Source organism: Mirounga angustirostris, unplaced genomic scaffold (assembly GCF_029215605.1).
Source record: "Mirounga angustirostris isolate CCGP_5_RB_7025 unplaced genomic scaffold, mMirAng1.0.hap1 SCAF_5, whole genome shotgun sequence".
NCBI lineage: Eukaryota > Metazoa > Chordata > Mammalia > Carnivora > Phocidae > Mirounga > Mirounga angustirostris.
Genome location: NW_026991713.1, coordinates 80,937,373 through 80,956,269, shown reverse-complemented (window position 1 = coordinate 80,956,269; position 18,897 = coordinate 80,937,373). Strand labels below are relative to the sequence as shown.

At 37.0% G+C, this 18,897-nt stretch overlaps 1 protein-coding gene across 1 annotated transcript in view; it reads left to right on the top strand.

The window, feature by feature from the left end:
- IRAG2 (inositol 1,4,5-triphosphate receptor associated 2) overlaps window positions 1-18,897 on the top strand; it is a 118,160-nt gene that overhangs the window by 30,769 nt on the left and 68,494 nt on the right. The window contains exons 3-12 of the mRNA XM_045869555.3: window positions 2,198-2,274; window positions 2,365-2,443; window positions 3,562-3,720; window positions 6,844-6,961; window positions 9,619-9,669; window positions 12,522-12,599; window positions 15,316-15,372; window positions 16,668-16,727; window positions 16,827-16,891; window positions 17,863-17,962. Coding sequence (XP_045725511.1) covers window positions 2,198-2,274; window positions 2,365-2,443; window positions 3,562-3,720; window positions 6,844-6,961; window positions 9,619-9,669; window positions 12,522-12,599; window positions 15,316-15,372; window positions 16,668-16,727; window positions 16,827-16,891; window positions 17,863-17,962 — 844 coding nt within the window. The remainder of the gene's footprint in view (window positions 1-2,197; window positions 2,275-2,364; window positions 2,444-3,561; window positions 3,721-6,843; window positions 6,962-9,618; window positions 9,670-12,521; window positions 12,600-15,315; window positions 15,373-16,667; window positions 16,728-16,826; window positions 16,892-17,862; window positions 17,963-18,897) is intronic.

The following is an 18,897-nucleotide window of genomic DNA, read 5'->3' as shown; positions in this document are numbered from 1 at the left end:
CTTTAGCATGTATTGGAATCACCTGAACTATTTATCATACCTGATTGTTGCCCCCCAACCATGATTCAGCAGGTCTGGGGTGAAGCCTGATAATTTGCGTTTCTAACATATTTCCAAGTGATAATGATGCTGAGGAGTGTATGTGTACACATGGGGGTGATAAGCATATTTTGAGAATGTATTATATTAATTATGTTAATCCTAATAACATCCATTTATTGTGATTAGGGGCAGCACATATTATTATGTTCTCACAAAGAATTGAGCTGACATAGGAGTGAAGCAAATTATTGATAATGACCGGCAAATCTCCAAATACATTTAAACACAGAGTGAGTGCCCTTTAGAGGTCAGTGAGGATAATTAGGCAGTGAATATAATTTGAAAGCCTAGGATAAAGAGAAGCTGAAGGGAAAAGGAAAAAAGTGGAATTGGAAAAAGAAAAAGAAGGAGAAGAGTATGCATGATGTCAGGTGTGCCTGGGTGGATCCTGGAGAAATTTTACCTTCTTTCACAGGAAGCCTAATTTCTCTGGCTTTAATCAGCCACCGATCTCCAGCTATCAGCTTATATATACTAGGAATTTTCTTAAATAACACTGCAAGCCTAAAAAGTGACAAAACTTGCTAGATTTCACGTAGGGTTAGGATGTCTAGATGACTTAAGATGACCAAAATGTTGTTTGCCAAGAACGAGTTAATCATGAAAGCAAGATAAATACATAAAAATATCTAATTTTACTAGTAATCAAAGGAATACAAATAAAGATGACATACCAGTTTTAAAAGAATAACTCTACCCCATGTTGTCAGGGCAGGTGGAGAAATAAGCCTCCTTTCATACAGTGTTGCTGGTAGTGCAAGTTGGCATGGTTTTTTCAAGAACGATTTAGGAATATATATCAAACCCTTAAAAATATGTAATGTATTTGGGCTAGTCATGTAACTTCAAGAAGAATAACCAACCATATATGTAGGTTTATGACAGTGATAAATAAAGGCAACTTACAAATTTTAAAATAGAGGGTCAGATTAATAAATTATAATACTTCCATTCACTAGAATCCTAAATAGTCACTCAAAATTATAATTAGATAAACATTTGAGAAGAGAAATATTCATATATATTTATTTCAAATATGACCATAAATACATATATGTATTATAAACCCATATTTATAAAGGAAAAATATGCATAAAGAAAGTTGGGAAGAATATATTCCAAAATGATTATCTTTCCATGATGGGTTCATCTTTCTGTTTTTTTCTTATGCATTTTCCCATTTTTCTAAAATACTTAGGTTTGTATAATAAAAGTATTAATAATCTATTATAAAATGGTGTGAGAGCAAAAGAAAAAAAAACTCCAATTTTTATAAAAAAGTAAAGAAAAATATGGGAGGTATAAGCACAAAATAGAAGAACAGAAGCTCAAATGGTGATAGGTATATAGCTATCAATAGTAAAGTGGTGCGTGAATTATTCTGACAGCCGTCGCACATTGAAACACAATGAGATGTTAGTACAGATCTAGAGAATTTTGTAGCTGTTCCAAAGAGATAGTCTAAGTATTTGGCATTTAGAAAGATTAAATAAAACTTAAAATCATAGTATAGAAACTCTTAAAAAGGAAATGGTTGAAACTTTAATATGTTTGAGGGTTAGAGCTAGAATTTGTGTGCTGGATAGTGGACTATATAGAGCTTTCCCCAAATTTCAGAAGTAAATGCTCAAAGTACAATTCATTTAGGTTCAACTTGGTTTTCCATGAGAAAGGAAAAATGATAGCACCATAAAAGTATTAGTTGCTCATGCCTTTTCCTTCCCAATTTTTCAAATCCCACAGCCTTGTTATCTCTGCAAACTTATTACGCCAAACTATGTTGACTTCCTAATCCCTTGAGACCTCCCATCCCCAATCATAACTGCTGCACATCATTACCTGCCTACTTCTGCATGCACATTTTCTTTTTCAGGTTAGATTAAAAGTTAATGGAAGATAGAGGTAATGCCTTAATTCTCTTTTCTATTACCCTATCTAAGCACAATGTCGAACTCCAAATAGTTGCTGAATGAATAGATAGTTTTAAAACTCAGAAAGAAATACCTGAATAGAGAAGTTACAGAGCACATCTGAAAAATTAGCTGAGCTTTGGGCTGGCAAAGAATCCTAGCTCATGGATTTTGTTTGGTTGCAGGGAAAGAATGCATGGTGGATCAGGTGGCACCGATGATTCTGTTTTTGAACAGGACAGCATAAAATCAAGTAGAGCAAGTATGCATGTGTTTCTTCCTGTTTGTTCTACCACTTTCTTGTGGTTTGGAGAAATGGATTTTTCATAAAACACTCTTGTATGTGTTTCAGTTAAGATGACCACAGATAAAACAGAATGTACGTCATGGAGCTTCGAGGCTTTGGGTGGAGATATGTCTAAAGGAGTCTTGTAAGCATTCTTACTTGTAATGCTTTCTCAAGTACCTCTTATTTCTTTTTCTCACTTATTTCATAGGTCTACATGTTTTACTTACGATAAAGCCACTTAGCTTTGTGTATGTGTGTGTGTGTGGGGGGGGGTGGCTAACCAATCTTTTATTTAACTCTTGACTATTCTATCCCAATTGTATTAGAACTAATTTCACTAGGAGCACAATTTATATAAGACTAGTATTATATAAATTAACATTTCCTCACTAATAAAACCCTTCTCCTACATTAACTTCATGTGCTTTCCATGGAAAACAAGTGCCATTTGAAGTAAAATTATGACATTGACCTTAAGCTCTTTGGGTGATTGTTTTTAAAGCATCTCTTTAATAGATACTTTTAGATATGAATGAGAAAGGCTGTTTTCTGCTAAAGGTGTGTAAGTTTTAGATATCAAGGAGAGGCAATTCTCTCTCTCCCTTATGTTCTCTTTGCTACTTTGGGTTTGCCCACGCAAAAATGTGTGGTAGGAACCATGTACCCAAGCTGGGCTAAGCACTGGGATAAGATGGCAAAGAGGAAGAGAAGGCCTGGGACTCCATGAAACATGCGGTCTAGACTCTCACAGGGCCTGGGCTCTAATGTCAGGATCAAGGGTGACAAAAACATTAACACACTGTAGAAAATATTAGGAAAGATGAATACTAAACTGTGAGCTACAGGCTGCAAACGTAAGTCGCTAGGAATTGTTTCCTAGTTAAAGGCCTATTAAAACCTGCCAAGATCCCTTGGCTGAAAGAGTAACAATGTGTCAATTTATTTCAGAAGCTCTCATGACCCGGGCAGAAATGGAAACTCTTCATAGTAGGTGGAGGCAAGTGTTAGAAGCGAAGTGGAAAAGAATTAACAAAGCTGTGGCAGCTGACTTCACCACTGGCCGATGCTGAATATTTGGCAATTTTGGAAAAATCTCTGCTATCGTAACAATGCTTGAATAAATATTTATTATATAAATGGACTACACTTACTAGGATCGAAAGGGATAAAGTAGAAAGTTGCACAGTGATATATGCTTTATTTTGATCAGGAGGGATTGGAGATGTTGAAGATGATTCTCATTCATTCTTTCACCCACAGAGAAGTTTCTGATTTGATTACCTATGTAGCAGACCTGCATTTTCACAAGCAGAAACTGGAGGAGGAAAATAATAAGTTTAAATTGGCATTAGAAACCTTGGAAGAAGCTAACTGCCGATTATCAGAGGATTGTACTGAGCTACGCCATCAGATAAAAAGGTGACTCATAGAGAAGGGTACAGTGTGCTGGGAGCTTTCCCTTCTTAAAAAATCTGTTTTTTAAATTGGGTTATAACTCACATGGCATAAAAATTTACCCTTCTAAGGGGCACAATTCAGTGTTTTTTTACTGTATTTGCAAGGTTGTGCAGCCAGTTACCATGATCCAATTCATCACTCCTAAAAGGAAACCCATAGCTGTTAAGTGTCACTCCCCATTTCCCTTCCCCTCAGCCCCTGACAACCACTAATCTGCTTTCTGTCTCTATGGATTTACCTGTTCTGGCCATTTCACATAAGGAAATCATACAATATGTGGAATCATACAATATGTGACCTTTGTGTCTGGTTTCTTTTACTTAGCATAATGTTGTCAAGGTTCCATGTAGCATATATGGAACTACTTCGTTCCTTTTTGTGGCTGAATAATATTCCATTGTATGGACATACAGTTTTGTTTATCCATTCTTCAGAGAATGGATATTTGGGGGTATTTTCACTTTTTGGCTATTACAAATACTCCTGCTATGAACGTTTGTATACAAATTTCTGTGTGAACATTAGGCTTTTAGTTCTCCTTGGTATATACCTAGAAGGGAAATTGCTGTGTAGTGACTTAGAGTTAGAATCTTGAAGAACGGCCAAATTGTTTCCAAAGCAGCTGTACTATTTTAGATTTTTGCTAGCAATGTTTGGCAGTTCTTTTCTAGCAATGATATTCTTTATGTCATTCAAAGCAGTGTTGCCTATTTAAGACCAGTATACCTATTGACCAAGTGTGGATCTCTCCAGAGCATTCTGTGGTTCAGTTGAACTCTTACTCTATGCAAATTCCCATGCTAAGTACGGTTGACCCTTGAATAACAGATTTGATCTGCACGGGTCCACTTACACATGAATTTTCTTCAATACAGTACAATACTATAAATGTATTTTTTCTTCCTTATGATTTTCTTAATATTTTATTTTCTCTAGCTTACTTTATTGCAAGAATACAGTATATAATACATATAACATAGAAAATATGTGTTAATCAACTATTGATGTTATTGATAAGGCTTCCAGTCAACAGTAGGCTATTAGTACTTAAGTTTTGGGGGGAGTCAGAAATTACACATAGATATTTTAGGAGGGTTGGTGCACCTCACACCCATGTTGTTCAAAGGCCAACTATATTATGAGAGATTCATTGATAAGCCAGGTTTAAAATGTGCTTTCAGGGTACATGATAAGGATGATGGATGATAAGAAAAGTTGTGACTTTAGCTTAAGATAAAAAGGGATAAAGGACCTAGGGGACATATCACATAGTATCAAGTACTGGTAAAATGGGTTGTGAGGAGATGCCTAAACTTCAGGGAGAAAAAGCAGCAAAGTTTTCACAAAGTCTGCAGTTACAGATGTTATAGGTCCTAAAATTTTGAACAGAAAAGTTCTAAGTTAACTTGAAAAGACAGTAAAGCATTCTGACCATGGATTCTTTCCCTCATAATTTTCGACCAGCCAGTCCAGCCTCCAAACCAATCTATAAAATAAAAAGAACTGCTTACCTTGAGTTTTCTCCATTCCACAATAGTTTTGTTTATTATTTATTTGAAATATAATAATTCAGAGTTTCTCTTAAAAATCTATGCCTTAATAAAAAGAAAAAAAAAATCTATGCCTTGAGAGGTGCCTGGGTGGCTCAGGCTGTTTAGCATCTGCCTTTAGCTTAGGTCATGATCTCAGGGTCCTGGGATCAAGCCCCGCATTGGGCTCCCTGCTCAGCAGGGAATCTGCTTCTCCCTCTCCCTTTGCCTGCCACTCCCCCTGCTTGTGCTCTCTCTCTCTCTCAAATAAATAAAATCTTAAAAAAAAAAATCTATGTCTTAGAAGAATCTACTACTTAGTTCAACAAAACATCATCTTTCATCTGGATCACTACAGCAGCCTCCTGATTCATCTCCCTGCCTTTCCAAAACTAGTGCCACATGGGCAGGAATGCTCTTCCTAAATGCTAGTCTGACCACATCATGTCCCTGCTTTAAACACTTCCATTGATCCCTATCACCTTCAGGATGAAATTCAATTTGCAGAGTCCTTTCTGACAGGGTTTCTGTTGCTGATCTCTACTCCCATTTTTCACTCTAGGTTCCAACAATATCTAAGTGCTTGCAGCCCTTCAATGGGCTGCTGTTTGCTCTCTCTCTCCCCTCACCCCTACCCTCCCATTATCTGAGCTGTCTGCCTTTTACACAGTGTCTACAGAACTTGGGTTCACTCTAATCTTGGTTCTTATCACACTGTATTATAATTATGATGGTCTGTTTACCCTTCTGGTCTATAAACTCCAGGAAGGTAGAGTTCTCATGCTTGGACTCACTTTTGTCTTCTTCAGGGCCTAACATAATGCCGGGTACAGAGTTGGAGCTCCATGAACATTTGTTGAACGATCAGTGTAATTTCCTTAGCAAGTAAAAAAACAGTACCTTCTTTGAGATCTGCTCAGAAAACAGTCTATAATCCAGTGGGAATACAAATAAGCAATTCCATGATATGGATTACCATAATTCATTTAATAGGGTTTTTTTTGTTGTTGTTGGACATTTAGGTAGTTTGGTATTATAAACAATGCTATAATAAACTTCTAAAGTAAAGTACATAGACACTATTTGTAATAATTTGTTTAGTTGTCCTCTCCTTCACTAGTATGTAACCTCTACAAGGGCAAGGACTGTGTCTCTTATTCACCATCATAGGCCTCTTTGCAGGATACAGCTCCTGGAACATGGTATTAGGCAATAAATAATTGTAGAATTGCATTAACTAAATATTATATCTTAGTGGAAGGAAAGAACCATGTAATCCAGCCAATGATGAATTTCAAAGAGAGACTCCAAATCTTTATCCTCAAGAATATGTTTGTTTCCTTCTATCTCTCTTGCCCCCACCACACTCCCCCCGAATCTCTTCCTTTTCTAAGGACTGTGAAAGATCATGGGTGTATTTTTACTATTGTTGGCATCTGGTTTAAGCCTTTAGTGGTTTTCAGCTTGGGTCCAAAAATAGTCCTTGGCTTTACTTTGTATCTTTGACGGTTATATTTGAGGTTTTGCTCACTGCCTCCCCCTCCCACCCCCACAGTGCCCACCAAGCTATTATGAGAACAAATCTGTTAAAAGAAGAACTGGAGGAACTGAAAATTAGTATGAATGCTTCTGAAGAGCAGAAGACCATGATTTTAGCCCAGAACAAACAATTAGTAAGTCAGCCAAGTAATTTGAAATTGGCATATAGTTTACATAACTGAAATCCAAGAGGGTTTATTTGGAGGCAAAAATCAGAAGTCAGGGGGACGCCTGGGTGGCTCAGTCAGTCAAGCGTCTGCCTTTGGCTCAGGTCATGATCCCAGGATCCTGGGATTGAGTCCTGCATCGAGCTCCCTGCTTGGCGGGGAGCCTACTTCTCCCTCTGCCTGCCGCTCCCCCGCTTGTGTTCTCTCTATCTCTCTGACAAATAAATAAAAACCTTTTTAAAAAATCAGAAGTCAAGGACGCCTGGGTGGCTCAGTCAGTTAAGCGTCTGCCTTCAGCCCAGGTCATGATCCCGGGATCCTGGGATCAAATTCCACGTCGGGCTCCTTGCTCAGCAGGGAGCCTGCTTCTCCCTCTGCTTCTCCCACTCCCCCTGCTTGTGCTCTCTCTCTCTCACTATCTCTCTCTGATAAATAAATAAATAAAATCTTAAAAAAAAATCAGAAGTCAGTAGACTGATGAATGAATTGGTAATACCTTAGAAAAGTAAAGGCAAATAGGATAGACTGTTTTTCTTTTCAGCCAAGATTAAAATTCTTTACAAAACTCAGTCATATTCACAATGGTTTCTGAAGATCTAGAAGATCTCTGGAATGCTTCCTGAAGTTGATAGGTGAATTCATAAATACCTGATACTAAAAACCACTTGAATTTTCTAAAAAAATAAATTCCCTATCAAATTTTCACCTTTTTCTCAGGTTTAAAAAAAAAATCCATTATCTGAGTACTTACAGATTACTAAAAAGCCCCATAAATCAGTCCTTACACTAAATAAACACAGTCTTGAAATTTTTAGAGCAAAACATTGTTTAGACTAAGCTTTAAATTCAAGCTAAGTTTTAATTAAAAACTAAGTTAAACTGAATTGAAAACTGTTTCTAAATTGAGAATGTTAAATTATTGTCTAGAGCGTTAGTAATAATCTTCCAAATCCTGATATATTCCAGCAGTATTCTAGCATTGCTGACAATGGTGGGGTCGGATGAAAGTCATTCAGACTAATTCCTTTTTAGATCTATAAGCCATCAGGAGACTTGGGCTCCAGGCCTATGTCACTCCCACAACCAACACAGGTTAGCTTAGCTCTTGCCTCAGCACGAATGTGGGGACTAGACTCACTGAGTGTCAGGTAACTCTGCAAGTCTCTGAATGCAGTACAGGACAGGCTCAGTTTGGGACCACAGAGGATCTTGTATGTGGAGGAAATGCTGAGAAATGAGCAAGTAGCCATTCTTGCGAGTCAGACTACTGACATCCAAGGCCTGACTCTAGCGACTGTGTAACTTTAGGCAAACCACGTAACCTCTTTCACCTTTAGCATCCTTACGTATAAAATGAAGATAACCGTACTACCTACCCTAGGGCTGGAGGGTTAAATAAGTTAATACGTGTAAAATCATCAATGTCCTTTTTCCTCCTAGGGCTCAATATTGTTAGTTGTGATTGTTACAAAGTCAGAATCCTAGATACACAATCCTAACCTTTTGCATTTTATAGTGTTTTACAATTTCAAAAGAATTTTTACTACTTTACCTCACTGGTCATAGAAATTCTGTGAGGTAAAAACAGAAGTTGATATTCTTCAGTTAAAAAAATTAATAGTTATAGGTGAAGTCCAGAAATGTTTTGATTATTCAAAGTCAATTATCTAATAAACGTAGAGCTACGACTGAACTCAGGTCTTAAGATTCCAATTCCAAAAGTGTGTGTGTTCTTTCATTCTCATACCAATGACATCTTAACCTGAGCTGGTTCTCCTTTTATTTCTATGTTATAAAGGTAATACCTGTTCACTCTATAAAATGAGGAAATGCAGGGGTCCCTGGATGACTCAGCCAGTTAAGTCTCCGACTCTTGATTTCAGCTCAGGTCATGATCTCAGGGTTGTGGGACTGAGCCCAGGGTTGGGCTCTGCACTGATCATGAAGCCTGCTTAGGATTCTCTCTCTCCCTCTCCCTCTGCTTCTCTGCCCCCCTCTTCCTCCCACCATAAGCATGTGCATGCGCACGCATGCTCTCTCCCTCTCAAAAAAAAAAAAAAATGCCTATTAACAAAAAATACCACAAAATCCTTAACTTATCCTACCCACAAGATTTGCTGTTAACATTTTGGCATTTATCTTGTCCTAGAATATTTTTTCTTCTTGTGGTTCTGAATTTTGGGCTCTTAAATATAAAATAGTTTTTGATATTCATATGTTCTGGTAATACTGAATCTGAGAATATCCACAGCTTCAAGTAGAAAGTTAGAACTTTTTGTGATTTCAAGGTGCCATTTAAATAGATGAATTCATACTACCTGTCATAAGTGGACAGTGGGAATGTAGCAGGGAAAGAAGCCAGGCTATTCCTTTTTTGTTTTTCCTCTTTCCCTCCCTATCAGATTGAGTCAAGGAGAAGAGTGATATCTTATAAATCCCAAGAAACTAGAAGCCAAAGGCTTAGCTTCATATTGAGAATATTTTCAGACTAAGCTCCTTTGTGATATGTCAATACCATGTTTAAAGTTGATAAAGAGAAAGAATGTCAGTAGCCTTAGAGGTAAATAAGTGGTATTTTCAAAAACTTCTAAATACTTTTTAATTCCTTTCTCTTAATGAATCAGGAGACAGAAAACCGGGCTCTGATTCTTAAGATTCGGATTCTCCAAGAAGAGGTATGCTGAAATTATTAAACACAGGTAGAGAAAAACATATGGAAATCATACAAGCATGAATTCTGACCCTGGATTAAACAGAAATCATGTGAATATTCAGACTCCTGTGAACAAAAAGACCAGTTTGCTTTGTCAAATGACAAGTGAGGAAGAGTGGATAGGACCTTCATGTCTGAACAGAAGTACATTATTGCCTTTGTAATTATCCATGGAAGAAATGGGGTTTAAGAAATTCAGATTTAAGATAAAATGAAATTAACCCATATAAAAAGTATACAAATCAAGAAGGAAAATGTAGACATTATTAATTTTCCATTATTCCACTGAACTAGCTGGAAAAAATCTTGAATCAAAGACCTAGTCACTGGGTCTGAAAGTCTGACTTTGGAAAAACCATTTATCTTTTTGGGGTTAATAATACCTATTCCCTACAGTTACTTTGGAGATTAAGATATTGCATATGAAGCTATTTGGTTAATCATAATGTACTTCATATGTGTTAGGAAATATTAGTAAAATATCTAAAAAGTCCTATGCCTTAAGTTTTTTAAGCAACAGAGTTAAAGCATTGAAGCAACAGGTAACAGAGCTACTTGTAAGTTAATATTTTGGAGGAAAATTTTCTATAAGTACCTTTTGAATGTTAAGTTTATGTATAGTTTTTTAATTGGGGCTTTTTATAAGTTTATCAGGGCTATTTATTAAGCTGTGATAAACAGTCTATGATGAAGAATTGTCTCAAATACGGGCCAACCAGACATTAAAGAAATTATATAGTGGGTTGGAAAGGAACAATTAAAAGATTGTCAAGAAACCCTACATTAGATTTAGACATGGTATAGCAACAAGGCCAGGTTTTCATGAAACCAGTGTTTTACAGTTAAGCTCTCAGTATAAGATATTTTTCTCCTCATATTTAAGATGACTGACTAGCATCAAAGAATTGTACAGAACTGAATTTAGAACTGAGGTAGAAGGAGGAAGATGTGGAACCCTTCGTCATGAGAGCATTGCAATTATTGATTTGCATTAGTAAAAGCATATAAATGTCACTACCAGCTGAGATTCCTTTGGGTGGTAGAAATCTGATGCACTGTGAGAGTAACAGCACAATAGCTTGGGTAGTTACATTCATTCAACACATACTTATTGGGAAACCTTTGTGAGCTAGGACGCACTATTCTAGGTGTTGATCATACAAGCTTACGTAGAAAAGCCCACGAGGAACTAGCATGTTAGGTGGTGATTAGTGCTATGGAGGAAAGAAAAGCAGAAAACAGAATTGCGGGACAGTGGAATTTAAAGGAAAAGTAGCCCTATGAAGTTAATCATTTGATCAGAACGAAAGGAGGTTTATCAGTGAAGGAGCATTCTAGGCAGAGGAAACTGTAGCTATAAGTCCTCAGGCTTAGGCTGCCAGCTCTTTTTGAGGGACAGCAAGGCCATTGTGGCTGGAGCAGAGGTAACAAGCACAAGAAGTACAGAGAGCTGCAGGGAGCCAGACCCACAGCATCTCATATAGGTATTGCGTGGACTCTGGCTGTTTCCACTGACTGAGTTGGGAGCTGTTGGACAGTTGTCAGCAGAGGAGAAATGTGATCTAATTTCTATTTTAACAAGATAACTCTGGCTGCTGGGTTTAAAATCAACTGTAGTGGGGCAAGGGAAGAAGTGGAAGACCAATTACGAGCCCTTGTAACATATAGGCATAAATTTATGGAGGCTGACTGCTGGAGAGAAGTGTTAGATCAGCAAATGCTTTATAACATATCCAAACGTATTTATTATATGTTCTGGTGATATAGAAGTTCTCTTCTGATTGTTTCTAATGTCTCTGAGATAAAAGCAAAGTGATCAGCTGATAGTGAGGAAGTTGGAGGAAGTATTGGAAGTTCCAGGAGACAGAAGGGATGAAATGGGCCAGGAGTTGGCAAACTTTTTGGTAAAGGATCTGATAGTAAATATTTTTAGGCTTGCCTGGCTAAAAGGCCTTTGTTGTAACCACTCACTTCTGCCATTGTCATATGAAAGCGGCCACAGACAATATGAAAAAAAAATAGGCACCGTTGTGTTCTGATAAAGCTTTATTTACAGACCAGGTGGTCAGCTGGAGTTGACCTGTGAGGGTGCGGTGGGGTGGGGAAGTTGGTGTAATTTGCAGTTCCCTAATTTAAGCCAGGGGCCACATGAATGGATTAGGATTGTATGATATGATCACCAGTCAACCCTGAAGTTAAAAATTATGAATTGAATGTGTGACCTGTTGCTTCATTTGTATTTTTCTTTAACAATGTTTATCTGGAAGGGTGCTGTCATGGAGTGGGTGGCAAGCTGAAATTAAGCAAATACTAAGAAGTAGGTAGGGGAGAAGCAAGGGAATAGAGGGCAAGTGGAAGAGAGGTATTATAATGATTGACCATGGGAGAATTTAAGCTGATTAAAGAGGGGACTGAGTTCACAGGAAGGGAGTAGGATCAATGCAGGCTTCAGTGGGGACTGAAGGTTTGTTGGCTCTCAAAGAAGTAATCTGAAAAGAAGAAGTGGTGGTTGAAGAGTGAGATGTTTGCAATTAAAATAATGGAGGGGTCACATTTGCTGGGAATGAGAAGTCTGAAGATGAAGATGTGACTGGGGAGTGCATGGCCAAGGGGCCATGGAAGATAAAGGGACTCCCAAGAGTCCTGGATGGTCATGTTAAAAGGACCATGTTACTTTTGGATAAAGTCTAAAGTTTTGTCCCTTAATTTAAAATGGATTGTGATGTTAATGATGAAAATACCACTTCCTAAAAAAAACTTTGTTCTTTTATTTTTTTTGTCTAAATTTAAGAATATTATCTTCTTTTACATCAGAATACTAAGAACATTATGGATATATATAAATTGGAAAAGAAGATTGACGAGTTGTCTAAAACTGAGACAGAGCACCAAGTAAGCACTTCCCAAATACTGGTAAAATATTTTCTTTTGTCAAACCAATATTACTTTGTGAAGGTGTATATGACTCATTGACAAAGTAACCTTTGATTATAAATTTTGAAATTTGTGTTCCTCAAAATGTCTGAATTACGGTGTATAAAACATGAAAGTTCCTCTCTCTCTTTAATGTAATGGCTTGACCTATAACACACATGCTATTAAATTCATCCACATAAAGTATGTAAGTCAGTAGTCTTAGTGTATATTCACAGAACTGTGCAACTATCATCAAATCCAAGTTTAAAACATTTTTATCATCCCAAAAGAAATCCCTTTAGCAGTCACTCTCCATTCCCCACCAACCCTAGACAACCACTATGGAGGTTTTTTGTCTCTATAATAGAGATTTACTTGTTCTGGACATTTCATATAAATGGAATCATATACACTGTGTGGTCTTTTGTGAATGGTTTCTTTCACTGAGCATAATGTTTTTCAAGGTTCATTCATGTTATAGCATATATCAATACCTTATTTCTTTTTATTTTTGAATAATATTCCATTGTATTGATATATCACATTTTGTTCATTCATCTGTTGATGAGCATTAGGTTGTTTCTACTTTTTGACTATTATGTATACTGCTGCTATGAACATTTGCATATATGGTTTTGTGTCAATCTATATATTCTCTTAAGTATATATTTAAGAGTGCAACTACTGAGTCATATGATAACTCTATTTTTGACTTTTTTTTTTTTTTTGAGAGAGAGTGTGCACATGTGAGTGGGGTGGGGAGCAGGGGAAAATGGAGAGAGAATCCTAAGCAGGCTCCACACTCAATGCGGAGCCTGATACAGGGCTCGATTCCACAACCCTGAGACCATGACCAGAGCCAAAATCAAGAGTCGGATGCTTAACTGACTGAGCCACCAGGTGCCCCTATGTCTGACCTTTTTAGGAACTTCCAGACTCTTTCCTGGTACCATTTTACATTTCCACCAGCTATTCATGAAGGCTCAGATCCCTCCACATCCTTGCCAAAACTTGTTACTATTTATATTTTTTATTATAGTGGCAATTTCTAATTTAAGAGTATCTGGTTTTGGGGCGCCTGGGTGGCTCAGTTGTTTAAGCGACTGCCTTCGGCTCAGGTCATGATCCTGGAGTCCCAGGATCGAGTCCCGCATCGGGCTCCCTGCTCACCAGGGAGTCTGCTTCTCCCTCTGACCCTCCCCCCTCTCATGTGCTCTCTCTCTCTCTCATTCTCTCTCTCAAATAAATAAATAAAATCTTAAAAAAAAAAGAGTATCTGGTTTTGTAAATCCCTTAATCAGCAAAGATTTCAACTGTTATACTTTCTTAGTGCAGAAAATGAGAGCTGGGAAAAATCTATCCTTGATTGAATTAAGGAATGATAGGCTACAAAAATGATTTTTTAACTATATTGCATCTAAAAAGTCTATATTTAGTGTATATTCTTGCTATATATTCCATACATTCTTATTAGGAAACTGAAGAATATTAATAAATTTAGGAATTTGTGTCATGCTTATTATCATCTCTAATAGTTTCTTTGAGCAATATTTTTTGTTGTAGTGTATGTGTGAAATGATGTACTTAAATTTCATGTTTGTGGAGTTTTCAAGTTTCCTAGCAGATACCTAAGTTCTGTATATGTGTGTGTGTATACACATACATATATTATGACATATATCTATCTCATAGTTTAGACATTCAAATTAATTTTACTCTAGGAATGACTGTTTTTGGAAAACACAACTGTCATAAACTAGTAGTAGAAAGAGTCAGAAGACATGGGTTCAAATCCTGTCTTCTCTACTTAAAAGTTTTATGACCTCAAACAAGTAGTTATCCTCTTTAAGTCTCAGTGATCTCATCTGCTAAAAGGCTATGATATTTCCTACCTAATCCCAAAGCTTGGTGGAAACTCAAATGAGATGATTATGTGAAAATACTTTTAGAACTATAAAGGGGTATCAAATATATATGATTATATGATGATTTCTACTTCTGACTATGCTGATTATTTTTCTAGGTTTTAAATTCAATTAATATATATATATTTATTAATCATATTTAGAAACTTTTGCCAACAAACTTGCTTTTGGTTTGAATAAACTGATATATTCTAATATTTATTTTGCTAAAAGACCTCTTGAACATTTTAAACTGTTTTTAAAAGAGGAAGAGTCTTTTTTTTTTTCTTGCAGTCCAGCTAATCAGATTTTGGCAAGTCTCGGTTATATTGCTAGATAATCTGTGGGTTTCTACAGTACTTGTTATCCAAGAGGAAGAGTTTTTTATATGTTCACATGGACTCTGTGTTCATGTTCTATCTAGACTTTCATTTTCACCAAAAAAATTAAGACTCAATTGGTCCTCTTACTTTATGAAGGGTAAAATAGTGGAAAGGGCACTTGGCAAGAGCTGAAGATTCATATTCTATCCTCAGTTCTGACCCTTACTGTGTAGGACATTGGGCTAAGTCTCCTAATAGTGCTGAGCTTTGATTTCCTCACTAGTAAAGTGAGGGCAACAATCCTGGCCTCTCTGGTTGTTGTGAGGTTGATGTGAAAGTTGTTTATAAAGTAAGAAACACATGCTCATTAAAGGGGCTTGAGAAACATGTCTCCCTATTGGAATGATTTGAGTGGCATTATCTTTTACCAAAGCAATGGCCTTCCCTAAATTTGTCTCTTTTCAGATGCAGTTACATATGTGTGAGAACACTTTGCTTAACAAAGATGCAAGTTTGCAGAAGGTTGGTACTATTCCTTCCCATGAAGTCCCATGGGATTTGCTAACTCCCCCTAAATCATAATGGATATGGTCATTTGAATAAATTCACCCCTATCAAAGTACTTGATCCTGCTATTCTGTCACAAGACTTTCCTTTATAATGCTTCACAAAAATGTTCTTCTGAGTGAAGAATACTGACTCTCTATCTGGAATAAGTTTTAACATATCCTCTCTAAATTGGTAGTATTCATCCATTTATGTAATAAATATTAGTGTGCCAATTTACCAGTTACTGGCTAGGTATGGTGATATAGTTTTAAGTCATAATAACACAAATGAGTGTGCAGTCATTTATTTTAGGGAAAAAGAAGAATGTATTCCCCAATTATTTTCTACCTAGTTTGATTGGATTTGATTGATAGGTAGATAGGTAGGTAGATACCATTCTCTTTATCTTTATATCCTGTGATCATTGCCTATGTGATAACAAAAGATTCTGGCTACAGAGATGCTGGTTATGGTGGCTTTAAGAGACATAGGAAGGACACAGTCCAAGTTAATAAACTTCCCCTTTCCAAGACAGGGAAGTAAATACAAAGCAGTGTTTTCTCTTTTCCTTTCTCTGAATGTCATAAAGTTTCAAAGGAGTCATATGAATTGTGGACATTGATTAACGAGGTTACTGAATGTTGTATCGACTTTCTTTCTTCATCATGGGTGTTGTCTCCATATAGTGACATTATGGTAGTGGTGGCGGCTCACTTCCTCCATAACTCTGGTCTTCCCACCACTTTGCATTTATGCCCAACATTCATAAGGTATTGATTGAGCACTTCCCATTTGTCAGGTACCATGCTAGTCATGAGATAAAATTCTAAGTCAGACATTGACTATACCCTTGGGTCTTAGAGTAAAAACTGTGATTTTAACAGATACCATTTGAACTGGATAAAAATGGATGCCTTAATAATTCATCAGTCATTTGCAGGTAGACTAATTTTTTTCCTTAAATATGCCATGATAATAAATATAATTTTGCCTTGAACTTAAAGATTACCTTTCAGAGTTTGATTCCATTGAACCAGGGAAATAAAAACATAATGGCACAAGTTAGGTACAGCTGCCTTGCTGTCCCATACTTTTTGTGTGTTTTTAATCATAAACACAGAGTGGCTCAGTTTTCAAATAATAATATTGGTAGAAGGTCTTATCATCTTTGGGCATTGACAGTTCTTTTGTGGCTCTGATTGACAGTCTACTAAATATGCTTTGGTAGACTCATACATTTATTTGCTATTCTCTCTTCTACTTTTCAGAAAGATTTAAGTATAGAAGAACTTAAGTCAACCATCATAGAATATGGAAACATTATAGAGGTATACCACAATAATCTCACAGTTTGCAAGGTGGGGTTGTTTAAATGTAAGTCACCCATTAAAGTAACACATACAGCCTAATGTTGTATGTGATTCCAGAATTTACGAGGGGATAAAAACAAACTGACTCATGAGTTACAGCACTTGCAGCAGGAACTCATCATGTAAGTAGAGCAACTCTTCACCAGCCTTCTCTCATGTGCCTCCATCCTTCATTATTGGCCTGCTGAACTATACATAATTCTTTGAACATGCCACATTCTTCTCTTCTGTACTTGTATAGGTGATATTTTCTCTGCTTTTCTCCAATAGAACTCCTTCTCAAGTTTTCTATGACTTTCCCTTGCTTTTCTCTTACCTTGAAATTAAGCAATCCTTTTGAGTGCATGCATGGCATGCTGTTCTTCTTCCTTAACACATATCATCTTATAATAGTTTGTTTTTGAATATGCAAAATATGCTAGTCCAGGAGTCTACAGGAGCTGTACAGATATCAAAAGTGAGTAAGACCACTGGGGTAAGTCCACATACTTATGAGAGTGACAACTGAGAAAAATGAATTAGCCAGATAAAGCCAGCTAACCAAGAGTATATGGGCTCAGGGCACCAGGGTGGTTCAGCCGGTTGGGTGTCTGATTCTTGATTTCTGATCAGGTCATGATCTTGGGGTAGTGGCTTCTAGCTCAGCAGGGAGTCTACTTGAGATTCTTCCCCTCTCCCTCTGCCCCTCCCCCTACTTGTGCATGCTCACTCATTCACACTCTCTCTCAAATTATTAAATCTTAAAATAAGAAAGAATATATAGGCCCAGCGCAGCTGCATCTTCTGATTTTTTAAAGAAAAGCCAGAACTCTAGATTTTTAGTGAAATTTACTAATTTTTAATTATTGGCTCCAGTTCTTTAAAAAAAAAAAAAAGCATGGCCTACCTGTTTACAACCACATAGAGTCCGTCACTAATCTGTGCAGCTCCTGGAGGATAAAGACCATCTGTTATTTCTCTCTCTATTACTGAGTGCCTTGTCCAATCCTTGGCACACATGAGGGCTTACTGTGTTTAGAGATAAACCCCATTTTGGTGGCTTATAGCATGGTCACATCTAACCAGACTAGACTATTGCTTTTGTTTTTTCAAGAAATGGGATCCAGTTGAATATTAGTGGAGAGTGTAATAGAATCATCTCTGAAGAAGAAAAATCTTTACATTGTGAACTCATTCTTGCTCAGTCTGCAGAGGTAGGTAATTATCAAATGGAAAGCTTGAAACAATAAGACCATATGCAATAGTTTTCTATTAGGTGAAGGCCCAAGCTTGCTGAGGAGTGACTGTGACATTTTGAGGAATCTGTTGATTGTTTTTAAAATCCAAGTCTAAGGTCTCTTAGCCTGAAAAAAAAAATGGACCTTTTTCAAGTTATGGCTGAAAACCATAGTGAGGCTCAAGACTAGGGTTGAAGAAGCATGTGTTCAGTGAATCCAGCCTTTAGAAATCTTTATATTCTTGATATTTTTTAGGAGAAAGTACCTGTGCTGATCCCTAGCCTGGGATCCTAAAGGTAACAATAGAGCTCCATGAACCATTTTTCAGTATTTTCCTAAACCCCCAAAGCAAATGTATCTGCCAAAAATAAAAATGCTTAGAAACAACATGAAATTTCTCTGCTCTAAAATGTAATTGTAGCAACCCAATGTAACGGCACTGATTATTACATTCTGAACAGAAATTAGAATGTTTATGTTTTGGTTAATTTTAAAAGGCAAGTGAATTATTACTTAAATCTTTGTTAGGTAGAATCAGTTTCTTACAGCATGGGAGGAAATAATCAAAAGGCTTCGTGGGGATGAAATGTTGGGGATCCCCCCCAATACTCTATTTTCACTCCTTTGTGCTTTCCAGTTTATGCTTGTTATCTTAGGAAAAGCTTTATTAGCAAACTGCTTTCTTTTCACCATTTTGAGGGGCTCTCCCTGTCTGTGGACGATAGAAATGTCAGAATGTTCTCCTCTTGACAGCTGTGATGTGACCTTGAAAGGAGAGGAAGAATGTCTTTGGGGCCAATGCTGTTTGAATTTCTCCTGCCAACGATGCAGGGGCAACATATGCTGCCTTCATCTAAAGCTGTCTTGGGCAGCCTTGGCCATTCTGCTGAGGGCTATGCTTTCCTGACATC